Source organism: Grammomys surdaster, unplaced genomic scaffold, assembly GCF_004785775.1.
Source record: "Grammomys surdaster isolate TR1022 unplaced genomic scaffold, NIH_TR_1.0 243, whole genome shotgun sequence".
NCBI lineage: Eukaryota > Metazoa > Chordata > Mammalia > Rodentia > Muridae > Grammomys > Grammomys surdaster.
The window spans coordinates 4,709,287-4,721,856 of record NW_021604688.1 but is presented as its reverse complement, the minus strand read 5'-3'; the positions used below and the strand labels follow the sequence as shown (position 1 = coordinate 4,721,856).

At 42.4% G+C, this 12,570-nt stretch overlaps 1 protein-coding gene across 3 annotated transcripts; it reads left to right on the top strand.

Annotated features, from left to right (window-relative positions):
- The first annotated feature begins 425 nt into the window (after positions 1 to 425).
- Positions 426 to 8,806, top strand: Znf24 (zinc finger protein 24). 3 transcript variants are annotated; one of them, XM_028774797.1, is made up of 5 exons: positions 502 to 522; positions 745 to 1,036; positions 2,975 to 3,475; positions 3,715 to 3,862; positions 6,442 to 8,806. In XM_028774797.1, the coding sequence occupies exons 3-5, from the start codon at positions 3,056 to 3,058 to the stop codon at positions 6,978 to 6,980; spliced, it is 1,107 nt and encodes a 368-aa protein (XP_028630630.1). In that variant the 5' UTR covers positions 502 to 522; positions 745 to 1,036; positions 2,975 to 3,055; the 3' UTR covers positions 6,981 to 8,806. The 3 variants fall into 3 exon arrangements, with proteins under 3 accessions (XP_028630629.1, XP_028630630.1, XP_028630628.1); XM_028774795.1 differs by having other exon boundaries at positions 745 to 2,142; XM_028774796.1 differs by lacking the exon at positions 745 to 1,036 and having other exon boundaries at positions 426 to 522.
- The last annotated feature ends 3,764 nt before the right edge of the window (positions 8,807 to 12,570 follow it).

Sequence of the window (12,570 nt, the reverse complement as noted above, 5' to 3'; positions counted from 1 at the left end):
GTTTCATCTTGTTTCTTTGATAATCTGTCGTAAGTTAGTGGAAGACGATGGTTTGAGGCAAACCTTGTTTCAGGGCCCAAAGGGGTTTCAAGGGTATATTAAACGATTTACACGTAGAGTACAGCGACGGTGCCTGACACGATTATGGTACATTTTCAGAAATGTTCACTTTCGTTAGCTACACCAGAGGGTTCAAGCGAGGAGCACCGGACACTTGTGAAACTGCCGCCACGGTCCTCCCGCTCCCCTTTCCTTTCTCTGAAGTGGAACAGAGAGCAACAGTCACTCAGTGAGAGGCGCCAGGCCAAGCGCAGCCTCAATGCGGCCATTGTCATCCAGCCGCACTTCCCCCGCTCACCGCGCGTCCCCATGGCAACTCCGGGCTTCGGCTCCCCCATTCCCTCCCGCCCCTCGTCCTGAGGACCGGAAGCCGTGCGCGCCGGGGGCTTGTGGGAAGCGGCTGTAAGCGGCGGCGCTGCGTCTGCCCGGGACGACGAGGCTGCGGAGGGTCCCGAGCCAGAGGTCAGCGGCGCGCGGGGGTAGGGTTCGAGGAGGAGGGGGCGCGGGTAGGGGCCCAGAGGCCGGTGTCGCTCGGCATCCGGGGCGTGCGCATAGAAGGCCGCGGCGAAACGGCGAAAGGGCCGCGGCGGCCTGCTGCACTTCGGGGGTCCGCAGCGCCTCCTGCGCCCGCAGCCTCGCCGGCTGCTTTCCCCTCCCCCACGGCCGGTTTTGTTCTATTTCGAGGCTCTGGCGGTTCGCGGAGGATTCTGGGAGACGCTCAAGCCGAGATGGGAGCCGGCGGTCGCGCACAACCTGCTGGGATTTGTAGTCCCGCCAGTCCAGGGCGGAAGTGCCTTTCCTGTGTGGCGGGGTGGTTCTGGGGCCTCTGCGGCCCTTCTTGGTGAATGCTGGGAAGAGGTCGTCGGAGTAGCTGGGACAGGCTGGGCGCCGTGAGGCGGGAGGTCGCTGAAGACTGGGATCCCGCCGAGTGCCGGACGGCGTTCCTCCACATCCCATGAGCTTGGTGCAATACAAAGTAAAAGAAAAAGCAGTTTCTATTACGTAGAAATACTTGAGCTGTTGATAAAGTCGGGTCCAGGAATAAGAACGAATAACTTTGATTTTGTTATCAGGACATCCCACTTCTGAGTATCTATCTATATGACCTGTCAGTTTGATACAGCATTTTCTGATCGTTTGTCTTCATCTTGACCGGTTTCAATAAGGTTTTCTAAAGTTTCTGGTTTTTAGGTTCTTTCTTGGCTCTGATAAACAAACAGTAGCTGTAAACTGTAGCACGGTTATGATTTTGCAGATACCAAAAGGATCAGAAAGTAGCTCAAATTTCCCCAAAGGAAAAGCTAGGGGAAGCTGCCCGAGGAAAAGCCTCCCGTCCACTGTGAGAAGTTGTGAGTGCTTTTTCCTAATAGAATTTGCTGCGGTTGATGCTTGTATGGATGGTGTGGTGGAAGCCTGGGTAATATTTGCATGCTATGTAAAATTGTTTCTTCCCCAGTGTTATGTGATCTGTTACTGAACTGTGTAAAGAAAGCCTGTGACAAGATCTACTAGCCCAGGTTGGCCTGGCCATGTAGACGAGGACTATCTTGCTCTGCTAGTGTTGAGGTTACAGATTTAGGACACATACCTAGCTACAAGTTAACATTCTTCACATATATTTTAGGTTTAGGGAGTTCCTAAACAAATAACATAGCATTTATACACAATTCTGAGCGTTAGCTCAGCAGTAGAGCACGATGTGTAGATGTGTAAGCTCCCTGGATAGTCGGTAATTCCAGGGGGTTCAGGCTGGGGGCGAAGTTGATCTGCCCAAGATCCCAGATTGCACATAGCAAAAGGAGGGAACTAACTCTTGCCTGTTGTCCTCTGACCTCCACGCCTGTGCTGATATGTTCCAACACAAAATAAATGGCAAAAAACATGTTTTGTGTGTCCTACCCTTCTGAATATTTAGTTTGTTATTTTATGTATACTTGCTGGTGTGTTTGCCTGGTGCCTAAGGAGGTGAGAAGAGAGAGGTTTGTGGTGCTGGGAAATAAACCAGGGTCCACTGCAAGGGAATACCTTCTTAACTGCTGAAACAAGGAGTCCCAAGCTTCAGCACATTTGGAGAACACTGAGGTAAACTATTTCTTACCTGGATTCTTTAGGTTATTAAATTACCCTTTGTTGGCTATATGACACAAATTGGCAATCTTTTTTTTTCTAGAAAGGGCAAGATAGTAAATATTATATTGTTTTAGCTGAAATCATTGAATGCTGTCAACTCTACCATTACATCCCTGAACCACGATTAAATTTAATGACTTATATATACAAAATTTAATCATATTAATGGGGCTGGAAAGATGGCTCAGTGGTTAAGAGCACTGGCTGCTCTTCCAGAGTACCCAAGTTCAATTCCCAGCACCCACATGGCAGTTCACAACTATCTGTAACTCCAGTTCCAAGGGGTCTGACATCCTCACACAGACATACTTGCAAGCAAAAACACCAGTGCACATGAAATTAAATCACTTTTAAAAACATTTTTACATCTTATTTGTGTGTGTGGGACATGCACTTGTCATGTCCCACTTGTGAAGACCACACTTGTAGAAGTAAGTTTACACTTCTGTACATGTTGGTCGTCAGACTCAGGTCATCAGGCTTGGCAGCAGGGCTTTGCCAACTGAGTAACCTTGCTGGTCCTAGACAGATGTATCATATTTTCTCAACATGAAATGTTTCTGTGCTTTTTAGTCATTAACATTTTTACACTACTTATCTGTGGATGGTGTAATAGGCAGCAGGCTAGATTGGCTGTAGTTTACCAACTACGGTAGTATTTCAATTAGTATAGGTTATTGATTGGAGTTTTTAAACCAATAAAACAACATACCTTTTTTTCTGCTGCTTTTGAATATCATGGGATACTTGGTGATTTATGTATCTTTTATTTCTTATACCTTAGGAGTACTTTTGAAGAAAACAAGGTATTTCTCTGAGGTCTATATCTTGCCTCGATTGCCTTTTCTTGAAGTATTGTAACAGGATGTCTGCACAGTCAGTGGAAGAAGATTCAGTACTTATCATCCCAAATCCAGATGAAGAAGAAAAAATTCTGAGAGTGAAACTAGAGGAAGATCCCGATGGTGAAGCGGGATCGAGCATTTCCTGGAACCATCTCCCTGACCCAGAGATTTTCCGGCAGCGGTTCAGGCAATTTGGATACCAGGATTCACCAGGACCTCGAGAGGCAGTGAGCCAGCTCCGAGAACTGTGCCGCCTGTGGCTCAGACCAGAGACACACACAAAGGAGCAGATACTGGAGCTGGTAGTTTTGGAGCAGTTTGTTGCCATCCTTCCCAAGGAGCTCCAGACTTGGGTTCGAGAGCATCACCCAGAGAATGGAGAGGAGGCGGTGGCTGTTCTAGAGGACTTGGAGAGTGAACTTGATGACCCTGGACAGCCGGTGAGCATGCTCGCCTCATTTTCCCAAGGCAGAAACACTAACATAGCAGTAGACAAACTGCTGAATTAACTTGACTTGGCTACGTTAGAAGTATGTTTATACCTCCCTCCAGTTTCCTTGCAACTCTGCAATACCTCTACTGCGCTGCAAGCTAGGATTCTTGTATTTTTTGTATAGCTTGTGTTATGTGTGCTTAGTGTCAGAATTCCTTCTCAACCAAACTAAAATCTTGTTTTCAGGTTTCTCTCCGTCGGCGGAAACGGGAAGTGCTTGTAGAAGAGATAGCATCTCAAGAAGACGCTCAGGGATTACCAAGTTCTGAGCTTGATGCTGTAGAGAACCAGCTCAAGTGGGCATCCTGGGAACTCCACTCTCTGAGGCACTGTGGTGAGGACCAGGACACCATGTGGCCTTTTCCCAGAGTGCTTTGCTTGTTCTTGTGGCAAAACCCTTTTAATCTGCTGTTTTAGAAATACCTATGCATTAAGAGCTTGACTTTTTCTGATGATTGATTCAGTGGCCTCAGGTAGTTTTTACTCCCAAACACTAACATCTGTAGCTTTTTTGCAGTCTTCTTTCATAAAAACCTGCCCATATTGGGCTTACGTCTGCATTTCTCAGCCAGTACCTGGAGACCAAGTCTGTTTTGTTGATGGGATTGCTTAGCTGCCGTCTGTTTCATGGGCTTTTGCTTTCAGTTTCGTGCCTAACCGTATTGATATGGTGAATTTATCTGAAACCGCCTTCAGCTTTTTGTTTACTGTATCACTGAAGTTTTCCTAAAATTCCAGCTATTTGTTTTTTGCTTCAATATTCTACCTAGAATATTTTAAGAAACTTTCTTTTTCTCCTTTATAATTTATGTATATGGGTATTTGTCTTTATGTGTGTGTATGTAGCATGTGCTTGTTGGGTGCCCTTGGAAGTCAGAAAATGATGTCAAATTTCCTGGAGCTGGAGTTACAGATGGTTGTAAGCTTCCTTGTGGGTTCTGGAAATTAAACCTGGGTCCTCTGGAAGAGTAGCCAGTGCTCAACCACTGAACATCTCTCCAGCCCCCTCAAAAAACTTTAAACAGATTTATCTGTCTTTTAAAACTTATGTGTAAGTTGTGTACAAGTGTGTGCATGTACTGTCCAGTCAGGAGAGAGCATTGGAATATACTGGTACTAATGGCCATGTACGATCTAGTATATACTAAACTTGTTATACTGTGGTTTGTCTCTGTGACGTTTTGTTTGAGATTGCTTCAGGAGTCAGTCCTTGAGGTAGGTGGAATACTAGCATGCCACAAATTAACCTATGAGCAGTGTTCTTCTCCTGAGAGGGAGTGGTACTACAAATCAGAACTGGGTACAGGTTTAATCTGCAACACTGGGACCTTGTTCCATTGGAAAGTTCAGAAACTGTACTTGTCCTTTCAGGATATGTTTTCATGGATAGAAAACGTGTCCTCTTCCTAAATGTCAGAATATTTTCCCTCTGTTGGCCTCAATTTAGCAATCTAGTTGCTTCCACATCCAGAACATTTCATTTATTTCAGGTCATATGTCCACCTACCCTTCATATTTGACTTTTCAAGTATGTAACCTCATGACCCTCAGGCCCTTTGCTCTCCCTCTCTTCTGCTTTCTCACTTGACTAACCTTGCTATCATCTATCACTGGTGGCTTCTGAGTGCTGCTGCTCATTGTGTGACAACTGTCCACTTTCTACTCTTAAAAAGTTCCAGAAAAGTTGTTGGTGAGACTTGTTCTTACCCCTGCCTGTGGGCAAACAGTGCTGCCACTTTAAAAAAAAAAACCCGAGGCTTTTTTTCTAGACACATCTCTCTAAGACAAACAATTTTTCTAGCTGTCACAACAAATTCCAAGTTTGAACAAGTTTCCTTAATAGGGAACCTTCATTTATTGTATATTGAAGTTTTAAGTGTCATGACTTTAGTTAACATAGGCTGCCCTCAGATTAGCCTTAGCTTTTTTGTCTTATTCTTTGAGACTTGGTCCTACTTTGTGGCCCTGACTGGAACTTGCTTTGTTCTTGGAACTGGTGTTGAGTTCATCTTCCCTTCCTTGCCTTCCCGTTAGTGTTGGAGTTAAAGGTGTAAGTCACCACACCCAGTTCTTGGCTTTTTTTTTCATCAGGACTCCTGTGTTCTGCTCTAAGTTCAGTATTGGCTGTGACATACTGACCTATTTCAGCAGTAGCTACTACTACTAACCTGTTTGACAGATTTTTTATGTTATACCTTTATTTTGATGTAATTTCTTAAAAAACAAAAACAACAACAACAAAAAAACGTTTCTAATTTTTTTTTCAAAGTTTTTTTTCAGACCTAACCATATCAGTTTGCTTTCCTCCCCCTTTATCTGATGATCTATTTTTTTAATGTGTGTATTATATGTATGTATGTGTATGTTACTTGTTCGGGTATCCAAAGAGGTCAGAACAAGTTGGATCCCCTATAGCTGGAGTTGTGGTGCTTGTGAGCTTCCCAGCACCTATGCTGGGAACTGAACCTGAGTCTTCTGAAGGATCAAATGTTCTTCATGGCTGTGCCATCTCTCTAGCCCCTATGTTAAATTTAGATAAAACCCTTTGTGTCATTTTGCTATCATGCCATTAGCTCATTAACTTCATAATCTTGCTGGTTTTTGTTTTTTGTTTTTTTGAGAGTAGTCAACCTTATGTATTCATAGATGTACACAAACTGTTTATTTTTAGTTCATGAAACTTTTTTTTTGGCCAGGCGTGGTGGCACACACTTTTAATCCCAGCATTTGGGAAGCAGAGGCAGGCAGATCTCTGAATTTGAGGAAAGCCTGGTCTACATAGTGAGTTTGAGGCTGGCAGCAGGTGCATAGTGAGACCTTGTCTCAACATCAACAACAAAACCCACTTTTTTCCTTCAAGTTCGTTTCTCTCCAACTAGGGATGGAGTGATGTTTACATTTTCTCTATTTCAGATGATGATGCCACGACAGAAAATGGAGCACTGGCTCCAAAGCAGGAGATTGCTTCAGCGGGAGAGTCTCATGAAGTTCCAGGCACTCTCAATATAGGTGTATCTCAGATTTTTAAATATGGAGAAACCTGTTTTCCCAAGGGCAGGTTTGAAAGAAAGAAAAATCCTTCTAGAAAGAAACAACACATATGTGACGAGTGTGGGAAACACTTCAGTCAGGGTTCTGCCCTCATTCTTCATCAGAGAATCCACAGTGGGGAGAAACCCTATGGATGTGTTGAATGTGGAAAAGCCTTCAGCAGAAGTTCCATCCTTGTGCAACACCAGAGAGTCCATACCGGAGAGAAACCCTACAAATGTCTTGAATGTGGGAAAGCCTTTAGCCAGAATTCTGGGCTCATTAATCATCAGCGAATCCACACTGGGGAGAAACCTTATGAATGTGTTCAGTGTGGGAAATCCTATAGTCAGAGCTCAAATCTTTTTAGACATCAGAGAAGACACAATGCAGAAAAACTTTTGAATGTTGTGAAGGTTTAAGAAATTAGGAGGAAACAATTAGCACTCAGGTCTTTTTCTTCAGAAATGAAGACAAAATTAAAAACATGAAGAGATATGGAATCTATTTTTCCCCGTTGACTGAGAAAATGCACTGGGAAATACAAAAAAAAAAAAAAAACTTTCACCATTATTATCTTGAAAGAAATGGTGTTATACCTGCCTAGAAACTGAAATTTTAAGTAATTCAGGTGTTAAACATAAATTCTCCATGTGATGTTTATATTCTCTTTTTTTCTCCCCAAGTAATGAGCTACCTGATTCTTTGTCCCTTTTTCAGACAGCTACTGTTTCTGTGTTGGTCATTGGAGTGTTGTTCTGTGAGGGTGCACACCTTTTTATTTTAAAAGGCAACACAGGAATTGTAAAGTCTAAAAGCCCATCTTCAAGATTTAGAAACATCCTTGAAAGCTTAGTTTCCTTTTGTTCAGGTTGTGTATTTTTGAGAAAATAGAAGATAAAGGCCAAAGCCTCGGAGTCAGATGAGCCTTAAGATCTCAGATGAGTAATGGTAGCAGAACTTCAATGAGTGGAGGGGACACACTGGGGAAAGTACCCAGTGAAGCATGTCACTTAGGTACAGTCATCCCGCAGGAAAACGAAAAGTGATTTTATCTAACTTGTGGGAATCTTACTAATTAAAGTGGTTTTCCTGTGTAAAAACAGACAGTTGTAAAAGTGATGGTAAAGACACCAAGGAAGAGTGTAGTGATGTTGACATGGCTTTTAGAGAAACTCAGCCGTCTAACTCATTTGCCTCATCCTGGTTAAGGATAGGACATTCCTTGATGGGGTAGGCAGTAATATCAGGTTTGCTATTTTTATTCCTTTGGTACAAAAGGGTTGAACACCAGGCTAAAACAGCCACACATTTATTATTAAACATTTTTACCGACAATGCACTGTGCTAGGTACTGTAATCCTACCGTACATAGGTAGGTATTTGTTCCACTGTAAGTCATAAGGGGTTTCCCCATCAGCATTCCCAGGTCACCTCTGAGAGCCCCAGAGTTGTAGTTCTCTTGCCAGTATGTTGTGTTTGGAGGGAGACGTTGGCTCAGAGAGCTAGCTAGTCAGCTCTTAGCATTCTTCACAGGTGAGCTCATGACACACTCTTTTAGTTTTAAAATTAATGAATCTTAAAAATGCAGACATCATTTCTAGTAGCATTGTGGCTGTAACTACATGTTGAATGGACTGTACTTTAAACAACTAAACTATTAATAACTAGTTTATTAACTGTCAGAGTTGATTTTTTTTTAAATTTACAGTCTTAACACATTTTTTTAAAAAATGTATTAAAAGTAATACATTTTAGTAGAAGGATTCTGTATGCCTTGGCTAAGAATCCAAGTACTGTGGCTCTACTGTTTAATGGAAGACTATGGAAAGTTAAAGCATTGGGTGAGAGAAGAGGCTTTTTTATATAAGACAGGCATTGTTACATGGAAAATTATCCATGGAAGTACAGGTATTTAATACCTCCAGTGATTTGGGTCATATCTAGTGCTTTGTCAAATTTTACCATGAAAAGTGAGATTTTTGCGTGAGCCTGTTGAAAAGCAGTAATAAATGCCAGGCAGCTGGTAAAATGAGGCAGAATGAAGCTTGCTCATGATTTCCTGATAACAATTATAAGAAATGTGCTTTATAGATTAAGATTTATTGAAGTATAAATATGTAGTAATGCTATAATGTATTTTTAAGTTATACAAGAAAATGTAGGGACTTTTGTTTGGGTTTTTCTCTGTGGCTGAGAGGAAACAAGTTGTTCAATAAAGCTGGAAACTACTCTGCTCTAAGATAAAGTAGCTTGGAATTGCCTTACTTATTTATTAACGACTGGCTTCTTTCCCAGTAGGATTTTGAGGTGGCACGTTTCTATAAAGCCTGCAGGGATGACAGAACTCTTAGGGGAGGTAAAGGGGGAGTAACCTCTGGGTGGAATGTCAGTCTTAACAGTTTTAGGATAGATTTGTCGTGAAGGCCAAAGCTGCTTGGTGACGTGAAAGCACAGAAGGTAGCATTAGAGTTGGTGACCATGTGAGGTCCGTCAGCCCTGACACTGGTCCTTTTGGGAAGGAAGCTCAGACAAGGGGTTTTTACTTCACTGACTGTGCTTAACTAATCAATTTATAGTTAGTGATTGCTGATCTCAGACCTATCCCCACACATATTTTGGGGAGAGATAGTAATGAAGTAGGCATGTAGCAGGTGCCAAGCAGTGGCCTGCCTAGCCAGCACCATTCTGGTTAGCAGTTTTCTTAAGGCATGCATACTAACTGGCCCAAAAGGCTGATCTTAATCACACCTAGTTGATGTCTGACCATTGCAGCCTGTTTTACACCTACGTGAGCTTAGGGACATTTTCTGTACTTAAACAGTGTGTTTGCTAAGGACTGGATTGGGATACCTAATCTCACCTAGATCTGTGGACTTGAAAAATAAGACCCGCCGGGCGGTGGTGGCGCACGCCTTTAATTCCAGCACTTGGGAGGCAGAGGCAGGCGGATTTCTGAGTTCGAGGCCAGCCTGGTCTACAGAGTGAGTTCCAGGACAGCCAGGACTATACAGAGAAACCCTGTCTCGAAAAAAAAAAAAAAAGAAAAATAAGACCCAAAGATCACATGACTCGGACATGGCAGAGCTAAAACTCCCAAGACCAAGATTTTTGATTGGTCTGTCAAGAGTGATGGCATTCAAGTCCTGCTTAGTAAGCACTACAGTTTTTGTTTTTTGTTGTTTCTTTTTCCAGTTAACAAACCTGAAAAGCTATTGTATATGCCCATTTGAATTTTTTACAATGCAAAAACAAAAGATGAAAGAAAGACATCAGATTTAGCCAGAAGTAGTGGTAATCTGGCTTATTATCCTTCCAAATTTAGTGCTATACACATTTGTGACCTTTGGGGTTGAATATAGGCAACAACTCCAGTGCTTTCCTGTGCTTTAATGCTTCGCAAACCTGAGGTAGTAACATATCTCCATTGTACACCTGTTGTGACACTTGCTTTCATTCCTACACTGATGTGGACATTTTCATAACTGCGTAGTATTCCACTGCATGAATACACTCAGTCCATCTAAGCAACACCATGATGGGTTAGAAGGTTTTTTATACATAGTAGGTACGGCTAACATCTATAGACATACATTTACTACCTATGTAGTTGTGTTTGTAACACAAATAACTAGAAATGGATTTATTGGCTCATAAAGTTCATATTTGACCTTTTTGTGGGTAAATATAACTTGTACTAATTTAATGACTCCATTAGTAGTAAGAATGCCTGTTTCCTGCACTCCTGTCTTGCTGCTAATCCTAGAGGCCAGTTTTTTCATTTTTTTTGTCACACCTTTATTAGTAAGATGGAACATTTTTTGTTCATTGGCCATTTTTATGTCCTTGTCTGTCCTTGCCCATTTCTTTTCTTTCCTTGTTTTAATTATGAAAGTATAAATTACTACAGTTAACACCATACAAAACTTAAGAATAGAGACTTTTCTTCAGGGTTTCTGGTTGGTTCCACTTTCCCGTGTACTGTATGACACATTTCCATGTGAATATGCAGAAATGTGGACACCTTTTAAATAGACAGGAGTATATAGGAATTTTAAGATATCTTTGGTATTTAAATTCCTGTAAGGTGCATGGCTAGCTGTTAGTTAGACCCTCAGTCATCAGTGAAGTCTACACCAATTCTGACAAGTGCTCATTTCCCCACAGAGCCTTACCTACACTTGATACACTTGATAGTCCTTATGGTTGGGAAAAGTGTAGAGAAAAAAGAAACTGTCCTTACTTCCATTTCTCTGATGAATAGTGAAGATAGAGCTCTTTGTTGGTCGTATACAATTCCCTGAGGATTGTTCATTCATAGCTTCTACTGCCTTTGTATTGGGTTATGTATGGGTGTCTGTTCTGCATTTCTCCCCTCATTTGTGGTAACATTATCCATACTAATTGTGGATAACTCATCCCATATGGCTTTGGTGAGCACATGAGCAGGCCTGGCCTGAGCCACGCAGCATCCAAACAGCAGTTAGAGAGTAGGCATACAGTTTAAAGCAGGTTAGGGAGAGTGCTCAGCAGAACTGCAGCCACTGGCAAGAAGGCTATGGAGACGCTGGAGACTCAAGGACCATGTGAGCCTGCATTTTTACTACATGGAGAAAATACCTGAGGAGAAATTCAAGCCAGCATGGATGGTGAGAAAACTTAAGATCTGTTATTTTTCTTAGGGCCTTAGATCCAGATGTGCCTAAAGCCTGCCCTACCTCTGGACTTTAAAGTTTTTTGAGCCAATAAAGTCCCTTTCTTCTTTAAGATAATTGTATTTGGCTTCTGTGCTGATTAATATATAGGGTATTTATATTTTCTTACTGATTTGTAGTAAAACTTTGTAGTTTTAAATTATATACTTCATGCATTATATAAATTAATAAAATTAGCATGGTCTTCTGTGATTTGGGCTCTGTTAACCTCTGCCATGTGTCACCTTAGTCTTTGTCCTCCCCAGTTCACACACCACTTGTATCCTTGACATTCTGATAGTTACTGAATGCTGGCTTTCATGTCTGAATGACTTTCATATGTTGCCTCCCTCCAGATTCATTTGGGTCCAGGTGTGTTAAAACTCCTGATTCAGCTTGTCTGACAGTTTCTGTTGCACTAGGACCAAAAGCAACTCGGGGAGGAAAGGGTTCATTCCATCTTACAACTCCTAAGTTGCCCTGCCTTAACTCCTGTCTCCAGGTTAAGTCAGGATAGGAACTCAAGACCAAAACTTGGAGGCAAGAACAGGATAGAGAGGCCGTGGAGGAATGTTGCTTGCTTATTGGCTTTTACCTAATGGCTTCTTGAACCTGCTTTCTTATAGCTCGCAGGCCACTAGTCCAGGGTTGGCAGCACCCACAGTGAACTTGAGCCCTCCCCCATCGGTCATCAAGAAAATGCACCACATGCCTGCCACAGCCCATTATGGTGAGGGCACGTTTTCAGTTAATATTCCCTCTTCCAAAATGATTCTAGCATGCATCACATTGACTGCCAGCACTCTGCTGTTCCTAGCTAACAATGCTTAGAGCATTACCTTCAAACTTAAGTGTGTGGTCCTTAGAGCCCTTCAAAATTACCTTTATCTAACATGAGTTTGGGAGAGGGGACATTTTATTCCCTGTCCAAGCCCAATACCTGATATGGGGAAGGAATCTTATGCAAGGCTGTAGGGCATTTCCTTGATTGATGATTGATGTGAAGACCCCAGCCCATTGTGGGTAGTGCCAACCCTGGTCAGGTGATCCCGGATGATCTGAGGATGTGGGCTGAGCAAACAGTGAGCATACCGTAAGCAGTACACTTCCAAGGTCTCTGTTCATTCAGGCTCCTGCCCTGAATCCTTCCATGATAAACTATGATATGGAAGTCTAAGTGGAATAGACCGTTTACTCCCAAAATTGCATTTGGTCATGGTGTTTTATCGCAGCAATAGAAATCTTAAGATACACAAATACATGTGTATACATGTGTGTGTGTGTGTGTGTGTGTGTGTGTGTGTGTGTGTGTGTGTGT